This window comes from Melopsittacus undulatus, chromosome 3 (assembly GCF_012275295.1).
Source record: "Melopsittacus undulatus isolate bMelUnd1 chromosome 3, bMelUnd1.mat.Z, whole genome shotgun sequence".
NCBI lineage: Eukaryota > Metazoa > Chordata > Aves > Psittaciformes > Psittaculidae > Melopsittacus > Melopsittacus undulatus.
In genome coordinates, this window is record NC_047529.1 from 95,243,986 (window position 1) to 95,269,222 (window position 25,237).

At 36.9% G+C, this 25,237-nt stretch overlaps 1 protein-coding gene across 2 annotated transcripts in view; it reads right to left on the reverse strand.

Moving 5' to 3' along the window:
* SMYD3 (SET and MYND domain containing 3) overlaps positions 1-25,237 on the reverse strand; it is a 397,913-nt gene that overhangs the window by 319,830 nt on the left and 52,846 nt on the right. For both annotated transcript variants that reach the window (XM_005146023.4, XM_031046269.2), the window contains exon 5: positions 22,620-22,756. In XM_005146023.4, the coding sequence (XP_005146080.2) occupies positions 22,620-22,756 (137 nt within the window). The remainder of the gene's footprint in view (positions 1-22,619; positions 22,757-25,237) is intronic.

Below are 25,237 nucleotides of genomic sequence, written 5' to 3' on the forward strand. Positions count from 1 at the left end.
TTTGTAGCACTTTCAGGTTTTCTAAGGAAGGGAAAAATTGTTTATAATAAGGTAAAAGTTCCCAAAGGTAAATAATCTTTTCTATAAAAGTTAAGAAATAGCATTTTATCAATGTATTCACACCAAATATTTCATTTTGCCTTTTGTTTCCCCTGTCTGCAAGTGTTTGGTGAAGAGAGGTACATATACTATATATACATGCTGCATTTGCAGAAAAAAAATAAAAATCTGTCTTCTTAACAAGCACTGCCTTTACAGATGTGAAGGGGTCACAAAAAGGTTATAAGGCTCTTACCTCATATGCTTTATAATAAAACATTTATATAGGATTTCCCTCAAAATTTAAATTAAAAATAATTTTTAAAAGTTAGCAAACCTGCATGGCAAGATCAAGTAAGCAGAAATGTCATGGTTTAGACAAGTTGTAAATCCATAACTGTAAGGAATATACTTCCAACAGCTACAATATTATAATTCGGTTAGTTGTGTTTTTTTTTAATTAAATATATCCATATTTCATTAAAGAAGTTCACAAGTTCCCTTTCTGTGACTATAAGCAGAAAACTGTTTACTTCCTCACTTGCTACAGATTCAAGTGTTGAAACTGGTAATATAGGATAGGAAACAACTGGAAATACTATTTCACAAAATGTTCATGATACCTGGAACTACACCCAGTGTCTGCCAGCACTCTACATTGGCCTAAAGGAATAGTACCACTGACGAGTAAGGCTAATCTAATATTTTCCACTTTCAGGCATCAAGTCTCATCTCGGTAATCTATAATCAAGCAGTGCATGAGAATCCGTTAGTAAGCATGTGATCAGCACAGTAGAACCCTCTCAGAATTCAAAACCTGAAATACTTAGGCAAATCCCACAGAAAGTATGAACTGGCACATTAAGCCTTTTTGTCCTCCCTGCTCTGTCTGATTTTCTGTGACTTCTGACCTTATTTTAAGCATGCACCATTCTTCACACCCTACTTTCTAAAACATAATTTATTAGAGCGTTTTTTCCACCAGAAAATCTGAGGCAGGGGGGAGTTCACCTCTGTAGTTTAAGAAACAAAAAACCAAAACTGTAATACGTCACCATTAAATGCATCAAACACACATTCATAACACACATTAAAACAGTCACATCTCATAGGCATCTGATGGACTTAAGACAGAATATCAGTACTGGGGCATTTGCAATCACTTGCTTAGAAGGACAAACTGAATTGACCTGCATCTATATAATGCACCAACACTTTAAAAGAAGCATTAATTAGTGACAACCATAAAATAATTGTTCACATACAAACAGTACCCAGCATATGATGAATGTATTTGCTTTTGGCAATTCCCTTGAGCTAGCTACAGAAAAACTGCAGCCCTTCCTCCTAACAGGACAGTGCAAAGATTTCATGCCACTCTTCAGTAAAAAGACATAACCAATATGTTTTAAAGGGATCATAGTCAGGCACAGCTTTACTATGCTGATACCATACAATCCTTTGTTCTGTCAGACTGTCCTATGAAAAAACAGAGGGTTGCAATCACTTTTTCAGGCTTGAAGAATGGGAATCAGACCTACATCTTTTACTGGAGCTACTGACCCCATGCATAAATACAGCCAGAAGCTGGACTAGACGCAGCTGGCTAAGGCTGCTGAGGCACAACTGAAATACCACCAGAAAATTGTGAAAATCAATCAGAACAGTGGAAGATCATTTCAGTGCTTTTGTTTGCCAGTACTAACAAAACGCACTAAGAGTACAGAGCCTTGCTTTGAGGTAGAGCAATTAAGACACAGTGCTATGGCTTCACCAAGGCAACCTTAACAGAAGCAGTGGTCAGGTGAAAACAATGCAGAGAATATTGTCCCTGTTACTGAGCTGGTATAGCAGATTTCTAACAGGACAGAAGGAAACCTTCCTCTAGCTGGAATGCAAACAACTAGTTTTTTAAAACAACTCATAATTAAATGTTAAGGAAAAAATCCCTAACATGGGCTTGTGGCTCTTCTGGGGAAGAGCTAAACTCCATTTCTTTTCATACAGAATCACACCTAAGGGTTTCATTAATTCTTGAGACACCTATATTCAAGTGGATAGCCATAAGTTGCAAGAACTATTTTTTGTCTCTTCAATTCCTAAAAGAAATCTGTAAGACAACACAGTTCCAGTTATGTTCATTGCTACATTTACCCAAGACCGTCACATGAGGAACAGATTACGGTAACATAACCCAGCCAGACCATATGAGGCCAGCTAAAAGCTGAAGCCAGTTCAGAAAACAGCTGCTTAATTTTGCTATATGCTGGCAACACAACAGAAATTCTTTACAGACTGGCCTCTAGCTATATATTGCTTTTCAGATGTCATTTACTGTTTAAAGCTATATAGAAGTTACCATCTGTTTACCAGCAAACATCCAGCTAACAGCCTAGCTAAAATCACCCCTCTTTAAAGGAAAAGCATGAATGATCAGGTGTTTTCATGAAATTCCTTTGCCTCTACAGCTCCTATTTCAGCAGAAGGCAGAACCTGCTAAATTTACTAGCACCAAATATACAGTTTTTCTCCTTACATGGGAGGAAATGGTGGACATGGGGCTTATTATGGAAATGGGTTAAGCATGAGACTGTCAGGGTTCTCCTTGGGATGCAATATGAGGATGTAGTGTATTTCTCAAAAAGTATCTACAATTTTTACCTGTTAGATTTTAAAGAGGAATAATCTCAAACATGTATTCCTCACTGATGGTCTTTTCTTGCTCCTAAAAAATATTGCCATTTCTATCAGGTCAAAAAGCTATTTTTTAAAAATCTCCTGCATAAAATAACTGTACAGACACAGATTTATAACACAGAATTTTTCAAGACAATTTGATTATCAGAATACCAAAATATTACTTATCTACAATATGACCTCAGCATAAATTTTGTCAGCCACAGGAAATGAGGATACTGTATATTTTGAACTTGTTCTATATCCCTCCGAGTCTCGAGTCCACCAAGAAGTTGTGCAACTTCTTCATATTTAATCCTTTCTGTGAAGCCAAAATTTGCAAGTTTAGAATAAGCCTTTATATAATTATTAAACATATTATTATTAAACACCCTCTTATTAAACAGTTTCATGACTTTCCAATAGAAAAGGCTTATGTTTGCACAACTCCATGATTTGCTACCACAATAACTGCAAAGGAAGTTATTTAAATATTTTGGAGAGTCTTAGCTGGTTTCATTTACCAGAAGCGAACAGTTGACTTCGTTCCAGATAAAACACTGTAGACAAGATCTTTATCCAGTTCTGCAAGTAAATAGCAAGCTAGTCTTTATCTGAAGAGATACCAAGAAATTATTTACCTGGAAAAATCTTACTATTAAAATGTTGATGTAATTTTAAAGAACAATGTCTAGATCAAGACCATCTGTAGTATTTCTGTGACTGCAATCCCCAGGGCAACATTGGTTTGTACTGTAAGACACTCCCATCATCCTGCTCTGCCCCCAAGTGCACATACCATGGCGTGAAAAAAGCTGGACACAAGTACACACACATTGCTTCTGCTTTTCATCAATAAACACCATTGGCCCTCTCACTAGTAATAATAACACATAACATTTTGGTAAAGAATCATCAAAAGAGGATTCATTCTCAAGAAACTGTAAAGTTAAAATTTTAGCTTCAGAGTGAGCACCACAGAGCTTGTGACCTCCATGTCCTTGTTAAGGAAAAGTAAACATTGTCAAACTCAAATAAAGACAGTAGCATGAAAGGTCTTCCAAGCATTATGAAAACACTCAGCTGTAGTAAGATGCAGTACTGCAGTCATCTGTTAGCTGAAGGGAGGAAACTCTATCTCCCATACCAGCTATTTTTGAGCTGGAATGCAATTAATTTTTCTTCTAATTTGGATGACCAAAAAAAAAAAGAAATTGTTCAATATTATATTTCTCCAGCAAACATGTGAAGTCATCAGAAAACCCATATCACTATGGTGTGATATGGATATGGTGTGATATGAAAAACAAGAATCTGTTTTTCATAAGGTCATAAAATGATTTAGATTGGAAAAGACCCTTAAGATCATTGAGTCCAACTGTTAACCCAGCACTGCCAAGTCCACCACTAAATCACGTCCCTGAAGTGCCACATCTACATACGTTTTAGATTCCTTTAGGAATGGTGACTCCACCACAGCCCTAGGAAGCCTGGTCCAATGCTTGACAACCCTTTCAGGGAAGAAATTTTTTCCTGTTATACAATCTAAATATTTCCTGGTGCAACTTGAGGGCTTTTTCGCTCAATTCTATCACTTGTTACTTGGGAAAAAAAGACCAACACCTACCTCACTATAACCCCTTTCAGGTAGTTACAGAAAGCATTAAGGTCTCCCATGAGCATCCTTTTCTCCAGACTAGATCAGTCAAGACTGATTTGATAAGATTTCATCTTTATCTGTATGTCGTCTTTATTGAGAGTATTTTGTATTTCACAGTGACATTATTAACAAGACAAATTGGAAAATAAAAATGATGAGTGTTGAACATTTTAAATATTGACTGAATGTCATTTTTTGCCCAGTTTAAAAAAAAAATAAAAAAAAATCAGCACTCAAAGACCTGGCAACCAGCATTAATATTCCTGACATTGTTTTTTCCTGTTAAATCCAGGTTGTCAGGTTAAGGTGATAAAAAGATCGTGTGCCATTGAAATAAAGCAAATACAGAAATTGTGGCTTGTTGGGGGGGGGGGGGATTAAGGTCACACATACATGAAAAAATAAAAAATAGGGCTGTTTTTATGTAATATTCCCTTGTTTATAAATATAACAATAACTGCTAATATTTTAGCCAACAGCTCTATATCCTCATCCAGAGACCAGCTTACTGTAGCAGGCATGTACGTGATTCCTGCTAAAGAAGAAAAGCAATTTATGTGTTCCCTTTCCTCCATAAAAATCAAACGCAGACCATTTCCACTCACTGACGATAAAACCCATGTTATTTTTCAGCTGCACCCTTGTTAGAAACCGTTATACTTTGTTTCTGCAAAAAAGTGCATGACTGCAGCTCCTAACGCAAATTATTTCAGCTATCCACTGAAATCAGCAAAGTTAAATATTTTTCACATGGTACGCAGAGAGCACATTAGAATACAAAAATGACCAGTGGATATTATAAGGATAAAGGTTTACAGCAATCACTGTAACTTCATCCCTCCATTAAATATCCAAACTGTTTAATAATGTGACTTATTTAAAAAAAAAATTAAAGCATTTGAAATGCGTAAAATTTAATTTCACTCTGTCAGGGAGTTTTAATTCTTATTCCTATGAACACAAGTTCCAATACAAGTAGGAACATCAGAATTCTCACCTTCAGTTAATTTTCCTAAAAAATACAGTGCCAAAAGTTAACCATTGGAGCATTGTTCACCTTTTTCCAGCACAATAATAAAATACAGCTTTAGGAATCTTATACAGAAATGATCTTTTAAAACAAAAAAGATTTGTGAAAAGCCCTGAGAGCAAGGAGAACTACTAGCTACTTTACTTGGAGGCATTTTTGTAATGAGACTCAGTAGGTTTCAATCAATTTTGATTTCAAATCAAGATTAAAAAATAAATATTATATTTAACTTTCTGCACCACAAGACATTAATGGAAGAGGTATAAAAGGGAGAAAGAATAGAGCAGCCCAAAATAGGTATGCCAACATAGTCAAGAGATAGCATTAAGGTTATGTCTAGTAAGTAAAGCAGGATTTACATCAGGAGTTGGTGGAACAAAATAACTATTTCACGTCAAATCACATTGCTTTGCTCACCAATATGGAGAAAAATCATCTACCCTTCTTTTAAAGGGTGTTTGAAAAGACATGATGAATTCCAGAAGTAGGCAGACAGATCATCAGGGTATTATTTTTATAGAGCAGGATTAGCAAATCATCATTTAACGGTGGCTACATCCAAAGGTCAATGTACAGCACAGTATCATGTTTCTGACTGGCCCACACCAGAGTTCTTGTGAAAAGACATAGCAACAACATAGATATAAAGAGATCTTTGCAGTACTATATACATCTCAGTACCCACCAGTATCTGCCATAGGAATCTCCTGAGCTAAAGGCTGAATTCATCTTAAAAGTGGCAGCAGTTTTTATTTCAAACCAGCAGATCAACAGTCACACCAGTCTAAGACATGACAAATCTGATGTTATCTTCTTCTCTCACACCCTACCTTTCAATATCCCAACTTCTTAAACACTATTGATAGTACAACACAGCACAGCATTAGAAACACAGGATTAAATGGCTCCCATAGCTCCATACAACTTACCGAAGACTGATGAAGTAGATATCCGATCAGACCAGCCATATGGTACCTCCAAATGAGGGAAAATATTCTGCAGTCCAAGGGCAGACCTGCCAGCCCTTGTCTGTATCTAGCTTGTATCTTGGATGTCATTCATATAGACCAAAAATAAACAAATGTAAAATTACAAAATGAAAACCTTTACTCACCCTCATATATCCCCTCTCCTTCCTTTTTCCATCTCTTTTACCCCACAGCAAAGAAAGCAAGGATCAGGATTTGGACACAAGAAGGAACTGCTACGCTTCAGCACAGCCCAAACACAACAGCTCTGCTCAACCCCACCCCCAAAAGGCCAGGTGAAACAGAGCTGCTTAATGCTCTTTATGGGGTACTCACAGAAGCTGCAGTGCATCGTCACCACCTGCCCTACACCTGAAAGCTTACTCAGGTGCCTGCACTCTTACCCTGCACTCAGAGCCAGACAGCAGGGATATCCTTCACCCACCTGGAGCTGTTCAGTAGCCTGAGACACCTTCAGAATGATCCATGTCTCTACCACTGCTGACACAAAGTCCATCAAGCCTTTCAGCTCCAAAAGTAGCCAGCAGCAAGAGTCAAAGGAAGATGAATAAGACAAGTGTTATTCCGGGCAAAACTTCATTTATATGATCTCCAAGGCATTGCTGATTTGCTTCTTAAGGATGCTGCAAGCCAAAGGTGGTACCTTTATATATATATATTTTCTTCCATAGTTTAACCAATGCAAATTATCGCAGATCTAAGAGTTCCACTGTTACAGGAACACAGAGAGAATCAGATTTTGCTAGATTTATTCTGTTTCATGCCATCAAAAAAAAATTATAAGTAAAATAATTTAAAATCTTCTATAGTATTTCAGAATCTTAAATGTCTTGGTCTGTTCAGTATAGTAACCCAGCCAGGAAAGATCACCCCATTCAAAACACTAAAGTGCAAAATTTTACTCCTTTTTTAAAGGACTTTGTTAAAACCATTGTCATAAGACACAAAGCTTGTTTACTGTGAAATGCTAGATAAAATACAACTGTGACGGGAACTCCAGCTTTTTTCTCATTTATCTGGTACCTCTCCACCTGAAGCTAATTGGAGAATAGGCAAAGGCCACCTACCCCTTAGGTCTGCCTTTCTTGCTCCTTTTCCCCAAGCATGTCTAATGGTTCCTTGGTTTTCTACTCTCACCTTAAGAACAGTGAGCATTTTTCTAATTGAAATAAAACAGAAATGTTAGAAAACCCCAAAGCACTCATTTACTAAAAGAACTGTATTATATTCTGGAACATACAGCCATTAGACACTTCAGAGCTTTGATGTGAACTAGTCTTACCCCTTTCAAATCGTCTAGTAACAGTACAATAAGAAAAAGAGCATCCCTTAACAAATCAGCTCCTGGAGGCAGCATTTATACACCAGTCATATTATTCAAACAAATCCAAAATTGGCCTGCAAGAAGTTGACACAGTCCCTTTTTAATAAAGACAAATGAGCTTCAAAACTAATTATTAAAATGGATTGTGCTTAATCAAGTAACAAAAAAGTGCTGTCAAAAACATCCCTTTAAAGAATGCCAAAAAGTCCACCAGCTTTTAAGTCATGAACAGCAATCTGCATTCAGATTTCCAGAAACAACCCCAACCCTGTAATTACGCAGTAGTTACAACCCATTTCCCTGACAAAGCCAAGCCTACATGGAAATACCAAGTATAATAATTTTGTATAAAAATTATTGTTTTCTAACCCTAAAACAAGCAAATTTCAGAGAAATATGGAATGCCAAAAGGTATAAAAATACGAACAATTCAACCCTCTATCATGTCGCACATGATCAACATTTCCCATTTTCTAGCTCAGGTTCCACTCAAAGTCAATGATACATTTTAAATTATACAAAAAAAGAGACCCATTAAGTTTTATGTTACTCGGGTGACAATGTACTTTTTAAAGGGCAGAAATAACTCCACTGTGCCCATAAAATTCATGAGGGATTTTGCTGAATCATTCCTGTCTGGAGTTAACTGCTAAGACTGTTTTCACAGGATGCACATCTAGCGCTACCAGGATTATTCAGACAGACCCATAAGAAAGTCATTTAAATCTAAAGAGACTTATCTTTCCTATAAAAGCAGCAATACTCAAGTTGTTTATCAAGTTTTAAATATCACAATGGCCCTCTTTCTCTTCTCTGAAGAAGATGGTGCATTTCAGCTGTAAAAAAAAAAAAAAAAAACAAACCAACCCAACCCATTTAAAGTCCTTGGAAATTCTTCTGTAATAAACTCACCACTCAAAGAATATCAGTATCATTTTATCCTTTAACTCCACAAGTGCATAATTTTCCAGAACCACTGGAAAACTATAAAAATTGCTTAAAAAAAAAATTCACTCTACTGGACCTATTAAAATTTCAACTCTACATTTGCCTAGAAGTAAGTACAAAAACACTTTTTCTATCTTATTCCAACAACCTTTTCAGCTTAGACACTGCCAGTGCTTAGGTGCTGCTTTACATTCATGTGAGTTCCAGAAATCATAGGATCATAGAATAGTTAGGGTTGGAAAGGACCTTAAGATCATCTAGTTCCAACCCCCCTGCCATGGGCAGGGACACCTCACACTAAACCATGGCACCCAAGGCTCTGTCCCAAAAAAGTACTCATTTATTAAAAAAAAACCTGTATTTGAAGTATACTGGTGGTATCCAAAAGCTATTTAGCTTGGACAAGTAAGCTGCTGGCAACAACTGTTGAAGCGTAAAACACAAGATATCAGGCAAGGTGTTTGCCTCACATTAGAAGATATGAAATAATTAATAATTGCTTCTTTTACTTTACCAACCACTAGAAATACATTTGAACTAATTTTTCATGGATAAATTCCATTAATACAAATAACTGCATAACCAAATTCTGTTTACAGCATGTCTTTTAGTCCACATGATAGTTATAAATGGGGGTACCCTAGTTCAACTTTTTTAAACAGTGTATTTTTTATCCTTTATGCTTTTCTTTAAAAGTCTTTAAACTTATTTCCCAACTACTCAGAGAACCACAAACCACACAAAAATGAAATATGTAATTTAATTTGGGCAATGATTCAACATCAGAATGAAGCAGTAAATGAGCACATTTTCTTCTGCTGCTGCTTCTTTCTCAAAAGAAGCTATCAATGAGAGGTTCTGAGGCAACAAGACACAAACACATAACATCACTGATTCAAACAGCTAATTGAGGGCAGATGTCTCAAGAGAATACCAGAGCAGCCTTCTGCATTTCCAAGTATGTCTTACTTTTCTATGGATAAAAATATCCCCATAACTAGGAAATCCATTGCATTCTGAAAGTAAAGATGCAATTTGGTTTTGTGCAATTTGTGCATCCTTCTATATTTTAATTACAAGTTCCCTCACAGTTTGGAAAAAAAAGGAGCACAAGCAATTCTCACAGCCATATGGAAGCATCAGAGAGCAAGAGTGTTTTTGTGGGAGATACTTTTAAAGTAGTTTTCATCCTAACTTCCAAAGTACACTAGCACTTCTGGAAGATGCTGACTGCATTATAACAAACACATCAATAATATTTTCAAAGTGATTTCTGAGTGCTCTAGCATGAGAGCAAGCTTCATGACAATTAAAAACGTCTTCTCTCAGGGATTCAAAGTTCACAGGTTTGCATATACTCTTCTGTATAACACACACAGACAGAAGTCTTCTGTGATCTTCAAGATACCAGTTTCGTTCTACCTAGAAAATTCATCCTACATAAAGTAAGAACCCTAAGCAAACTCAATTTAAATTAACTTTTTTTTTGAATAACAACACATTCCAGTTACATATGTAAAACAGTCATCACTGAAAGGTTTTTATAGCATAAGGCTAGAGTGTAAGATTAACACTACAATAATAGTAGTGTTAATTAATTCATCCCAACCTGTAGCCTAACAGCATGCACAACACTGCTAGCATTAACAATTATTCCACTGTATACATCTCCCATCAAATATACTCGCATTATGCTCAACATAATCCAAATAAAACATCTCCTAGAACACAGAAGAGCTAAGGCAGATATGTGGAGGTAGCTTGACTTACCAAGACAGAATGATGTGAGAGGATGCAGGCAGCTCCTGGCAAGAAAACAGTGTGGAAAAATTCAAATTTCACTCCCCATTTGTCCCTAAGCAGCAATGAGTATATTCAGATCTTGTCTCCGATCCCATGGAATCAATGATGGCACTCCTACTGGTTGAATCTCAACACACAGGGTTCAACATAAGGCCACATGGAGAGAATGGATACTCAAGTCAAACAGAATGTACATGACTGAGCACAAGAACATACAAGGACAAGACTGTGCCTTGGCATATGGGAATATACAGCAGGGCAAGGTCCCTGGAGCCCACATGCAGCTGGAAGTTGTGCCTTCCAATGGGATAGCCCTCCAGCTGCACAACAGCACCACCTCCTTCAGGACCCCATGCAGGAGGCATCACTAGACTCCTTAACCATGTCTGTATCTAGGACAAAGGGTATGAGAAGATGAATATTACACCATAAATGCAATAAATTAATGAGCGTCAGTGGTGAAGCATGGAGCAGAACAGCATGCCCTGAAACATGAGTCTGTGGGTCCACCCCAGGGAGGTTATATCCTGAACCCTAGTTTAGGGGGTTTGGAGACCTCCTGAAGATTCACATAGTGCATTAACGTTGGTGGTAGCCCCTGTTGCTTGACTTTTGTCAAGAAAAGGCTACAAGGTCCTGAGGAGGAGAAAGCTTGTTAAGATATAATCCAGTCTGGCAAGGCCAGTCTTCCTAGAGTAAAAGTGTTGAGTGCACAGGCAAAACCAGAAGTTGCCGAAATTACCCCTAAATCTCAAAATTCAGAGAGAACAAGTCAATTGGAATAGCAAGCTAATCTGCAATCTGGGCCAGAAAGGCAGATGAACATCACTATGCAAAATTACCTTTCAGATTTAAAAAACTTTCAGGCATTCTGGATATAAAAACACACTGGTTTTCTTTCCATTAGTTATAAAATCAGTGTTATTGGGAGAAGAGAAAATCTGACTGTGTAAACAAAGCTAGTTACAGCTTTTAAAAACACCAGATGAACTTTATAGAATCCCATGGTCAGATCTTTTACTGTGGGGTTTATTGTTTGGGTTTTGTTTTGGCTTGGGTTTTTTATTTTTTGTTTTGAGTACTCAGCTTTACTTGGAACAATAAATAAAGCCACTGTGACTCATTATTCTAAATTCTACCATTCACCATTACATGAAGTTAATCAATGTCATTTGCTTGCATAAGCTAGAACAGCCACCTGCCCACCCTCTCAAACACCCTCCAAATTCTCTGTGCAATTTTGATTCCGAAGAGTGGCAAGATCATTCATATAATCAGGGCTTCTCATCTGCTAAGTGATGAGAACTTTTGCTAGTAGCACTGTAATGACAGGTTAAGGTGGATGGAGAAATTTTTAGTGGTCTAAAGTAGTTTTTCCTTTTCCTGCTGTAAAGAACTAAGACAATTAACATCTTTCCACTGAAATGGCAGATGTGCAACAAATACCCACTGAAAAATCTAGATACCAGGAGAAAACCTGCCAAAATGCAGTTACACACCTTTCTTCACATTACTGCATAAAAATAAGTCCTTAAATATGACCCAAGGAGATTCCTAATCACTAACAATAATAATTATAGAATTATCATCAGACAATTGAGCATTACCCACTTAATCTCAGCTGAACTAAATATCAATTGCCACAGAAGACAGAATGTGACACACTCCTCCTTCACACTTTGGAAAGCTGACAGACAACTGTGGAGTTATACAGTTTTCAGGAGAAGACAGTACATAAATACAAATTACTATTATACGCTTGCTTGATCCAACAAGCTTGGTGCAACAAGCTCCATCATATTTCTGCTTATGCACCAGCTCTCCCCTCCACCCCAGCAATGCAAAAATGTAGTTCAGGGAAGTCCTCCTCCACACACTGACAATAAAACTCCAGTCAAGTGTGTATGACCAAGACAAAAAGCATACTGTGACATATATTCACAACTTCCCACTTCTCCTTATGTATATGGGTTAACACTAACATAATAACTATTATAAAATATGATGAACTACACAAATGAGTAGGAAACCCACCAGCCCACTCTCCCCTTGTCAGCTCCACTTCCTACACTTAGAGACATTCACTTAAACTTCTAGAAATATCTGTATTCCCATCCCCAAAAAATCAAGAGATGCTCTAGCAGCAAACAATGGTGCTCAAATGTCTCAAAGTTAACTGGAAAACACGAAGTTCCACCATAACCTGGCTTGTATTTCTCTTTCTGTGTCTTTCGCATAAGAATCCACATTTCCCTCATCTAGAGCAGAAAACTGAATTTGCAAATTTAACTTCTTGTGAATCTACAGTAGAAAGTAAAAAATAGTTGACAGAAATCATACAACTATGGACCTACTGAATTGGGTGGGTTGGTTGGTTTGTTTATATCATGGGCAGGTTTGCCAGTAAAATTTATATTAATTTTGTTGTTTGTGGTGCAATTCCTGATTAGCAGAAAAAAACTTTCAAAGAAAGGTATCTGTCAGCAATATGCTTGGACAGCAGATGTGTATATGCTTATGTATATGCTTACTCTTCTCCCAAACAGTAGTGTACTTCACAGCCAAAAATCTCTCACTGAAAATACACTGTTCACAGCTCTGGACACTCAGCTCTTTTGATTCACTCTCCCACAGGAGACCTAACAAGAGACTACAGTTTCTTCTGGAATACGCAGGCTACCAGACACATCTCTCTTTACTTGACAAGTTTTCTCTATATTTATACAATTTGTGTGATTATAGAGATATATTATCTCTCTGATCTCATAGCCACATACATATTTGCTTTTGTCTTTCTGACACAACATGCATTATGATTCATTATCTACTGTTACCACCTGCAGCAGTAGGAGCCATTGTGAGACATCAGGAAATCTACCAAAATTCATCTGCTTTCAAGGAGACACAACTTACTGCAAATAAGAACTATGAAAGCTGTACAAGATCCTGCTGTTACAGAGTACTGTTTGTTTCCAGGTTCTTATATTCTTTAATTTTGTGCCATGACAAAATATTACAAGAAGAGTTAAATAAATAAGATAGGAAACATATCCATTAACATTTTCATTATGTCAAGAATCCTTTTTAGAGAGCTGTATAAAGTTGGAGTTAACAAGGAAAACACATTTTTCAAAATTACAGTTAACACAATTGCCCCAAATTGCTTCTATCCTTTATATCTCATAGTTTATACGTACTGAAGATGATGGTACAAATCTTGCTGTAATTCTCAGCAGCCACTGTTAAATCATCTGAAGTACATTCTTTTTACAGGAGATGGTTAAATACACTTATTCCTCTTTTAACTACATGTACAAGGATTTTAACAAGCTGAATTCTAGTCTTGGTCATTCCTGCCATCAGTCATCTGTGGAGTCAGCCGAGTTACATTACCCAGGTAATGGTACAAATTTTGGTCCTGAGTCTCATTGCTGGAAAACTGACAGAATGGGGGCAAACTGGTGAAGCACCACACTAAGCTTTATCACTGGAGCTTGTTTTCAGAATTGTGTCTTTTCAGTCAAATGAACTGGAATTTGCATCACAAATTACTACCTGACTGTCTGAAATGTCTAAAATCTTAGTTTAATGAACAAAAAAAAGAAATCTAGGGAAGTGAAATCTCTCATTTGAAGAGATGTTTATTTCAGATTCATGCCATGTCAAGTATCACCAGGATGATGGATAGTTGTCAAGTCAAAAAAAAAAAACAAATGCATAAAAACATTTTGAAAAGTTGGAAGTTTAAAAACAAAATAAGTGATTCTACACTGATAATTTCTCACTAGCAGCCAGTATAGAGAACTTTACCTCTTATCCTATAAAGTATAAAAACAAACGTGACTCTCCAAAAGATAAGACAGCACAAATACCCACAGTGAAAATTGCTGGTTTAAATGCCTATTTATTAATTTGAGTACAAGCTTATTCAGTAAGGCTGAAATGACCATAGAATGAGAAACATATCAGCACTGCTTAGTCTATATAATTTCTGCATAGCAGAGGAAATTGATGTTACAGACAGCAAGCAATTTGTGCACCTCCCTCTCTTCTTACTATCTTCCCAGGCTAGAGGCCCAAAAAGGTGAAGTATTTTTCACCCAGAATACTGAATGAATGCTGACAAACCAGTAGGCTGATACTTCACTGTTTCTACCTAAACAAGTAGCAACACATAATCACATCCAGTCTATTTACATGACGCGTGTAGACAACTCTGATTTCAGTGGTCTTGTGATGCATAGAAATATCCATCAATAAGTGGGCATCCAATCCAGTTTCCTCTGAAAGCTGAATGAAACCTTGGCCTTGATGGTAATAGAAGAAGAAAGAAGATTAATTTTGTACTTGTGAGTACAGGCAAAGCACAAGGTTCATTGACAGATTGAAAAATGTTCTTGTGGAATGGGAGATGGAAGTAAGCTTTAATTCCTAAGGTTTTCTATCTTAAACTAGAAAAATGGACCCAAATTTCCAAAAGTGATTCTAAAAGATTTAACAATCCACAATTACTTTAAATTCTGAAGGGAGATATGTTCAAATCCATCATCTGCAGCATCTGTGACATTAGGGACACATCTGAGAGCACACGTTCAAAAGTTAAAAAAAGCCCACAGCCAGCATAGGAAGTTTCAAAAGATCTATAAGAAGAAATGCAATTATTAATGGCTATAGGTATGAAAAATCTAGTCAATATTTACACAACCAAGGAAAGGAGTGGATACAGAGGAAAAAAAGAGAAATTTAGATGAGCTCCTAAAAGAAACATTCCTAGATCTGACTCTGCCAATCAGTCAACAATCAACACTACCTGAGGACAGCAAGGGAACTTCCAGCGCAGGGGTGTCAGGGAGGCTCAAGCAAAGAAGCTATTGCAAATTGTCATGACTCAGTCGCAGAGCTGTTTCACCCTGCTCCACAGTATCTGCTGCCAGCCACTACTACAAAATACGTATATCCATTACTGTGCCAAGAAACTATCCAGTTTAAACTTTGTCACCTTCAGGTTGCTATGGCATAAGCTGAGTGATCTCAAGCCAGCTCATAGCGGACCAGTGCTACAAACACTTCGTGACTGCTGCTCACCCATTTTAAATGGTAATAGTGGATCAACCCAGCTGCAATCCTGACCCAGTATGACTATTGTTTCTTTCTCCATCTTATTTCCACAACAAACTTAGGCATAGTTTGAAAGAAATAGGATAAATCAAAAAAATTTTAACATCACAACTACAGCGTTAACATATATATATATATATATATATATATATACACACACACACATACGCCCATATACCAGGGAATAGGGAGAGAACACATTTTTAAGGACTAAACTTCATGTAGGTACATATCATTTATCTGATACCCACTGAAATGACTACATGTGACAAACTGTCTCACCTTCTGTTGATAACTTGATTGTAACAGCTAGTTATATATAGGATATCCTCACAGGTATCCTATAGGATACCTGAGACAGAAAAAGTTACCCTCATTTTCAGAGACGCTCCAAAGAAGCTGAGATAAAAACAAACCACCAGTAACACCACAAATACACAGCTCCCCATCCTATATTCAAAGAGTATGGTATTTTTCAACAATCAATCTACTCCAACACCATTCTGGAAGGAAAACAATTTTTAGCCTTTTCATCTATTAAACATGTTAAACAAGTCTCAGAGCTGATTAATAATCCTGCCACACAGAATTCTAGCTCTGCTCAGAGCCAAAACAAACAAGCAAAACCGCTTTAAGCAACCTCACTGCAGGTCATGCTAAAGACAAGGATAGAACAGTTTGCTGCCAACAGCATTACAAGCAGTTACCAGGCTTATCCTCCTCAATTAGAGGCTTTTAAAATTGCTGATAGAAGATGCGTTTCTCATTTACTACCCAGACCTTTACTAAACTTCTTCATGACCTTGTTTCATGCTGGCTTTTCCTAAACACAGAAGGTGCCTCACCCCACATATTTTTGTGCATGTACTCCAATCGCCACAAAATGCTAAGGCTTTTTATCATTAGTGTTTCCAGTTCACTTCCATAAGGGTGCCAGAAAAGCAACTGATGTATATCACATGTCAGAGACCATTAGCTTTTTAAGCACTGTGGTTTGTGGATATGCTGTGAGCAGCATTAAGCAAAGTAATGGTAATTAAGTCTCTGGCCACCTGGATCCTCTTCAATTCTGCACTAAGAAAAAAAAAAAAGTGAGAGCTGCAAAACAACCTACACTGCTCCGTCATTTACTTCCCCAGACCCTCTTCTGCCTTCTTATTACTTCCAACTTAGCATGACAGAAAAAGGGTCAACTGAACAAGCACATACACTTTCCTCAATCACCACCACACCTTCCCCACCTGCGCACACTCAAGGTTTAAATAACTCTTCTAGAAAGCTTATGCTTTTCAGTCAGGGTTTAATTAATCTCCTTTAAAAACTGTCTTTTCTCTCACCCCTGCCCTCCAAGAACAAAGCTTTCTTTCCTATTACACACAACCAAATTATTACAAATTCTACCCAACCATTCCTTATTTTAAAATTCTTCTACCTTGTTTTCTATACCTGGTGCTTGTTACAGTATAGGCAATTTGTAAACAGACGGTGCACACAGCAACTAAATGAAGAGACCTGAACTATACCATAAGCTAAGTTTAAAGTATTGTAGTCCTATAGTTTTACTTCCACTGTACCAAGCTGAATCTTTCTAATGTCTCAGCTACTGCATCAGGAAAAAGTAAAATTCTAAAGTGAAAGCATGTAAACAACAAAATCCAATATTCACATAAAACTTGGTTGCTTGCTATGCTGCAAGAATCAGATAAAACTTGGTTGTTTGCTATGCTTCAAGAATCAGTGCTTAGTTTTCTCCTAATATATTTATTTTTTCCCTATTTCCTTTCGTTTTGTATACTGCAAAAGCAGAGGCTGAGCTTATTTTAGTCCCATCTTGCTACGTAAGACAGCTCCTCAGAATCGACAACAAATGCTAGCAAAGCAATCATTCATGTCCTCTGACAAATATGAAGGTCTACCAGAATTAGTTTTGTTATGCTTTTGTGGACTACACTCAAAAGAGAGTACAGAAAAATCCCCCTAAATTGTTTAGGTGGTAACTGAACACAGTATTTCTGATGATCACAAGTCAGTTCTTTAAAGCTGTAAGTGTGAAGCTTTTTAAAACTACACCCAGAGGGAACAGGAGAGAAGACACACCGTGTCCACATGCCCACCAAACAAATCCTTTTTCAACAGAACTACTGAACCAATAGCACTTTATTTTAAAATGTAATCAACAAGTCTCGTGTAATAGACTTAACACCAGCAATGGTCAGCAAAAAAGGTACTGATACAGTTTGATGAGCAGGAACAACTCCTCCAAATCTAAAATAAAAATAAAAGAGACAAGAAGATTGATATAAACACAGCTGTATGTTGAGCACCTAGGCTTAACCACTGTTGGCTTCAGGTATAATGATTTCTGGAAATGATAAGACTTTGGGTATTATAAGTAAAAAAACTATAGAAACAAAAAGGTTTTTGCAAAACAGTTTCCTGGGCCATGAATAAAACCAAATTTGTTGGTACTGGTCTGGTGTTCAATTTACCATAAACACAGAAGTTTGCATGAGACAGGATAGTAACGTACATAGGTTTAAATTACACAAAGAGCAATGATGGATAAACATGCACTTGCTTTTGTCATCTCCAGAAAAAGAACTCCACAGCCTCCTAATCATAGGGAAACTAAAGGCATCCAGCATTAAATAGAACAGTAAACCTGGCATCAGAAAGCAACCTTGTCATCAGAAAGCAACCTTCACCTGTAGGCCTTTAACTTGCTCTTACTTTAACATACTCTTAACTTTATCCTAATATTTCCTTTTACTTTCTTGATACAAATCACTGTAATTTCCCTGCTAATGTAGATTACTAAGTTAACTAGTGAATCCTAAGTAAGAGTAATCTAAGTGCTGCTAGAGAATATGTTGACCAGGCAGATGTATCTTATTTTCAAAGGTCTTCTCAGAAAACATAAGCTACTTGATGCCTATAAGATCAGAGAGAGCAACATAAAGATCAAACACACTTTTTCCAGTCACATCAGTAAGTGAGCCTATTTCCTTCAACTTGTACTTAAAAAGATACCTAAATAGATTACCACAATATAGCATTCAGATTTTACAAAGGCCTGGTGACACTGCTCAATTCCCAGTTCTCTTCTGCCCATGCAGATACATACCAAAACCCCTTTAAAAAGAAGATATTTTCTTTTAATTGCTACTAATGCCATTTTTGCTGAAAAGAAACTCTTTCAAAGCATTGAGCAGAATAAAAAGCAAGTACTGAAAACTCAGAAGAACAAGTAAAATATATTTAAACTTTGATAGGAGGAATAAACAAAGGATTTTAAAGAGACCATGGCATTTGGTGTCTCGAGAGATTTACCTCTGGACTTTACAGTAGCTTTCTTACTTCTTAAGAATAAAATTAATTATACCAAGAGCCTAAACGGACAACTCGTCCTTTGGTTAAATCTGTCTGTGGATATACAAAGACTAGCACACAGCATCAAACTTGTATTCTTCTTCAATTTCAACTTCACAAACCTCAAAAACAATTGAGGCAGAAAAACAAAAGTCAGACTGACATATAAAAGATGAACATGTTTCTAATGTATATGGATGCTGGCTTTCTTTTTCATCCTATCCTGGACACAGTCAGTGGAGTCACTCAGTTTTAGAGCCAACATGGTAGATACAGATTTCACTCAATGTCTCAAGTAGTTTCTGTTGCTCTGTCTGCTTTATGAGAAGAGCCATAAATGTATACAAAAAAAATTAATTTGTATCCCACGTTCATTGTCTCACAGGATTCCAGGCCACCTCCTCACACATGTAAGTAAAAGCTGAAGAATAAAAAGCAAGGACTGATTTTATCTCAAGGTTATGGAAACATCATTAAACCATAAAACCATGCTGTCAAAAATGTATCTTGACATTAGAAAATGTCTCAGTGGAGTTAAATCCTTAACACATAATTAACGGCAAATAATTCTGCTTAATACGGAGGATCAGAATTTAAAAACAGTCACAACCTCGGTAAATGACATTAAATAAACTGCAGCTTCTGAAGAGTGATAAGATAGCAAGAATTAAAAAAATCTAACTCCAGCTCAAAGAATAGGTGATGCAAAAGCAAACTGCTTAATAAGGACAGGGCAACATTGTCAAAAGGGAAGGTAGGTACTTTACCCTTCTGAAAGGGTACATCCCTTTCAGTACAGCTGATATTTTCCACAGGTCTTATGCAAAGATACATTGGAATGAACTATGGAAAGAAATGTCAAAACTTTCTTTGAATTCCAGTGGGAAGTTTGTACAAGTTTGTACTTAAGAGGACTCTGCTCATTAAGTGTCACAAGTCAGTGAATAAAACTATAATTAATTTTCACAAAGACAAGAGCAGTAGCCAGCGCAAAAGGACAACTGTATAAAAGAGCTTCTGTGAAGCTCTTTTGACCTAAATCAGGTTGGAGATTTTCCAAAAACTATCTGGCTCTGGTTACCTCACTTCAGGATTGTTGTTCTCTTTTGTCTGTCCTGTTTGCTTATTTTCCTTCTTGAGGATGCAGCATAAAACAGAATAAAAAATGACCTTTGACTGGATCTTTTCATGGCGTGCAATGAAAGAACAGATCCAAAAAAGTTCAATGTTAAAATAAGCACCTACTGAACTTGAAAGGAATGTTGGAAGAGGTTGGGAAAACAAGATTACATCTTGAAGTCATGTATCTGTAGTATTTCTTTATTCTATGACCACACAGAGAAGTCAGCACAGCTGGTGTTTTTTAGAGTTCTTTTTTACAGAAGAGACTGCATAAGTCTTTTATCAGGGACTTCACAGTTCCAGAGCCTTAAATTTACCTGCTGGGAATAAGCATCCCTACAGCTGAAGGTGAAAGAAAACAAAAACAAAAAACCAAAAACAACAGTAAAACAAGCAAAAACCCCAGTATTCTTCACATTGACATTCCTCTTATCTCCCAAAAAAACATTTTATGGCAGTGGCAGAAAATGTCTGCTATTACCCCACTAGGGATGGGGGCATATTAAAAGCATATTTTAATATAATGCCATATTTCATAACACACAAACAACCAAACTGGGAAGGCTGTTAGCTACCACATGGAAAAATAATGAGTAAAAATAAAGCTTTCCAAAATGCACTGTGCTTGACAGAACTCCAAATGAGATATCAATTTTACTCACAAATAAAGCATATGGGTATATTTAGTCAACAGCTCCTTTCTACCAACCAACTCACCTGTTCAATCAGATTTTTCTGCCTTCTGTCCATTCATTTTGTTACTAGTTATGTGAAGTACCCGTACCCATGATAGTTCTATGTCATTTACTCTCCATTTGCCTAGGGCAGACTATCACACAGGCTCAGCAAAATGAGCAAAAGAAAGGAGACCTACTTCAATGGTCTGAGAGCCTCTGAATTTCCAGAAGGAAAAAAAAAGGAAAAAAAAAAAGGCAACAACTTAAAAACTCAGTATTTTGTGGTACATTCCACAGGAACAAATTCATAGTCAACACAAGGAATCACAAGGAATGTACTGAGTTAAAAATATCTTTGTGTTAGCAAAGCCATAGTGTGACAAATGTCATTAACAGGAGCATTCCTAGTTCTCCATTTAACAGGGTATGGAGCTGGGAAGTCTTGCCTTTCCCTCTGTCCTGATGCACACTTGCATCACCTAGGCAAAATATATTGGAAAGAGGAGGTGCACAAATGTGTAGAAGTTTGTGCATGTGTGTACATAAAAAAATGTGAAAAGCTTCCCTGTTTTCTTCACCAGTGCTCCAATATACTGAGGAACCATCACACTGCTCCTGTAAAGCCACCATGGGCATCTTAAGCTTCTTACTACACAGAAGGCAACAACATTTGTAAAGAACTTCTTACAGTCTGTGACTCAGTTCAAATTGGTTAGGCAGCTCCGCTTCTCATACTACAGCTTTATTTTCAGCTGTACAAATTCTCTAAACTGAGTAAGACAGCATCCATATTTCATGTGAAATGCATCTGACAAAGTTCATGCCAAACCAGCAGGCCAGCACAAGAGAGTAAAACAGTCTGAGTGGAGACTAGGTAGTGCATAAGGTTTTTATCTATGAGTCCTTTTGACTGAGTATATTTCAGCCAGTGTAGTTTTTCAGAGAAAAAGTTAACATCACAGCAGACTCATCACCAATAAAAAAAATCCAGAAAGGTACCACAGTTGATTATATTAATTCCTATTAATTTCCATCCATAGCAACAGATGCCACAATTGTGCAAACACATTAAAGGGGGAAAAAATATATATATTGCATTTTTATTTCATTTCTTTAAAAGAGAATCTCCTTCTATTTATATCAGCAGAAAAACATCTAAAAGTTCTACTTACTCATAAGAAAATGCTTATTAAAACAACTAAAACATGCATGAGTTAAGATAAAACTTACAGTAGGATTGATTCATCAGATATCAAAAAAATAAATCAAGTTAAAACTATGAGTATTTTCTATATAAAGTATTTCTGCTAGCATTGTTCCAATTCTAAATTGAAAGCAATAAAATAGAACAAAAGCCAACAATATTTTGTTAGTAACTTAAACATTTTCTATATTGTGGAAATTAATTTCAAGTGCTTTACATGTAGTACTGTTCCAAATACCAGCATATAAAACAGGATGGGAGTATATCTGCAAATATAAGATTGTACCCTGCAGAAAAAGTCTAGGCTGCAAAGTGATGTTATTTGCTCTATCACTGTGGAAAACTTGGGTTGATTGACTCTATTGGTTTTGAATTTGTTTGGGTTTTATTGCAACTCCCCCATCCCCCACCTCACGAGCTTAAATATGATAATTTTAAAAGGAAAAAGAAAAAATATCCTCTGGCTGCTGCTTTAAATGTTACAATTATATAAAAGCTATACCTCATTTAAATACTGACTGAACAGAAAACAAAGTTTGATTTCACCTTGTAATATAACACATTCTGGATCTATCTACTGAACTCCCACTCAAAAATAAATCAAGAACACAAGGAAAGGATAATTTATGAGTTGTCAAGCAATCACATTTTAACACTTACTTTTGTGAAGATCTGAAAAAAGTCAATTGCAGGTGGCAAGTGAGATGCATCCTGGATCTCTGCTTTCAAATACAGTTGCAAGGTATGTGCAAGGTGCCTGAGGCCATCCTTCATTTCTTCACTTAGCTGTTCAATATCTTAAGCAGAAGGGGGAAAAAAAAGTACCGGATCATAAAAAGAGTCTTTCACCAACATTTTGAGAAGGCCCAATGGCAGCCACACAGTCTAGACATTTCCAGGCCCAGAATTAATCCTTACAGAGGGCAATTTTGACAGAGGGTGGACATTTGTCATTTTTTGTGACATCTACCTATCAACACACAGAATAGTTTATCAGGTTACTACTGCCAAATCATATGAATAAAATGGTGTGTTAAAGATCAAAAGCCAACAGATAAAACAGATGTGTAAGCCGATGTAAGGCATTACACACAAAAATTAGTCATCTGAGTTTGTAACATTTAAAATGTGCTTGAATTTTTTGCAGCAGTACCTTTGTCCTTTCAGCAGTGCAGATCTTTATACTGTATTCTCCATAGATGTGTCAGAAACACTTTATGATAGCAGATGAACAGGGAAAGTAATTTGGAGACAAAGGTAGTTTCATACACAGCAGCTGATAAACTGAATGGATATAGAAGACTATTAAGCCAATATCACTTTATTAAATACTAAAGCACCATTATTCATGCTTTATGGGTAGAAATTCTGAAGCAGAAAGAAGCATAGTGCCTTAGTTTCTAATGAAGTGATCATTCATGTATCAGACCTGATAAAATGGAAAGCGAAACATGACTGTCCTAGTAAGTTCAGTGTCTGATTACCTGCTTCACATTTCTTTTTCCTGACACTTAGCACAAAATGAATAAGGCCTAAATGGAGAAGGTGAAAAGATTCAAGCATCAGTCTATAACAAAAGGGAAAGAATATTATCATACACTGTGAATCAATTTCATCTCTGCATAATGGTCAATTGTTATTTTAAACATCTACCCTTAATGGGAAGGGAAATAACCTTTTACAAAGAAAGCCTTTTTCCTGTATTTTTGTATCCAAGCTTGTTATCCTTCAGGAAGGACAATTCAAGATCTGTGTTCCTCTTCAAAGCTAATTCCTAGTCACTCACTTAAAAAGAGGATGCAATTAAAGCAAATGTCGCGGAGTTTTTTTGTCTTTTGTATAGAAAAGTATCTATAAGGACTGCCTTCAAGCAAAGCAGCAAACTTTTAGATGACTGAAAATCTCAAGTTTAAAAGATTTTAAAAAGTCACCATAAATGTACACTTGCACTTCTTATATAATATTCTTTTGAAAATAAAGATGTTTTTTCCTTCAAAAGTATTTTTCCTCCACATTATGTCATTCATCTTAAACCACCTGACACACACTGCAAAATGTATTATGGCAAAGAAAGGAGGACATGAGTTGCTTCACTATTAGCAAACAAAACACCTCTAGAATGGAGAAAAGGAATCGTGTAGGCAGCATGGTATAAAGGGCAACTGCAGCTTAGAACAGATGTGAACAAGAATACCAAATCCAACTGGAACTTCAGACAGAATTGACACAATTGGGAGCAGAATGTAATTATCCATACTGGAATTTGTCCAGGACATGAGAACTAATGATCCCTGCAAAAAAGTCCCATGAGATCTTTAATGGCAAGTGATCAAGACCTGGTTTTCACAGCACATCAAGCCACCAAGGCCAAAAGCAAAGTGGAACGTAATTTGTGAATGTTTTCATTTTGTGTTTTTAAGAAACCTTTTTGGTTTGTGTAAGAACCCTGGTTTGGAAGAGAAACTGCTGCTGTAAAAGGCTCTTCAGAAAAGACAGGCCAGGCAAACAGGGAGGGGGTGTAGTTATCTATGTCAATGACAGGCTGGAGGGTCTGTAACTTTGCCTGGGGAGGAGTGATGGGCTTGTGGTTTAGGGTCAAAGGGAGAACTGCGATGAGGGATGTTACTGTGTGGGTCTGCTACAGGCCACCTGATCAGGAGGACTCTGTGGATGAAGCCACCTATAGACAGATAGGAACAGCCTCACGCTCACAGGCCCTTGTCCTCATGGGGGACTTCAACCACCCTGATATATCTGTTGGGGCGACGGTACGGCCCAGCACAAGCAATCCAGGAGGTTCCTCGACTGTGTAGAAGACAACTTCCTTCTGCAGGTAATAGAAGAGCTGACAAGGAGAGGTGCCATGCTTGACCTCGTGCTCACCAATGGGGAGTTTGCTGAGAAACCTCAGTATATATGGATTTACCAGCTACACCAAACATCCTTACCTACATTAAAGAAAACTGCTGTATAAGCAATCAGTATTTAAAGGGAAACCTCCCTACAGTTCCTCCTGTGCCACTGTTCAGCCAGCCACTGATACAATAGAGCACTATAAAGAATTTTCTTCCCTGGATCCCAGCAGTGCCATGAGGCATGAAAGTTTTTCATAATTCTAACTTCATTTGAAGCATCTGGAAATGCTGCTGTTAATTCAGGTACGTACGTAATTCTCCATAAACCTTTGTTACACGATTTGAGAATATCCATGGCAGAAAATCCTGATGTTTTAAATTATTGAAGTGCATTCCTTCTATCACTTCTAATTGTTGCCTTTT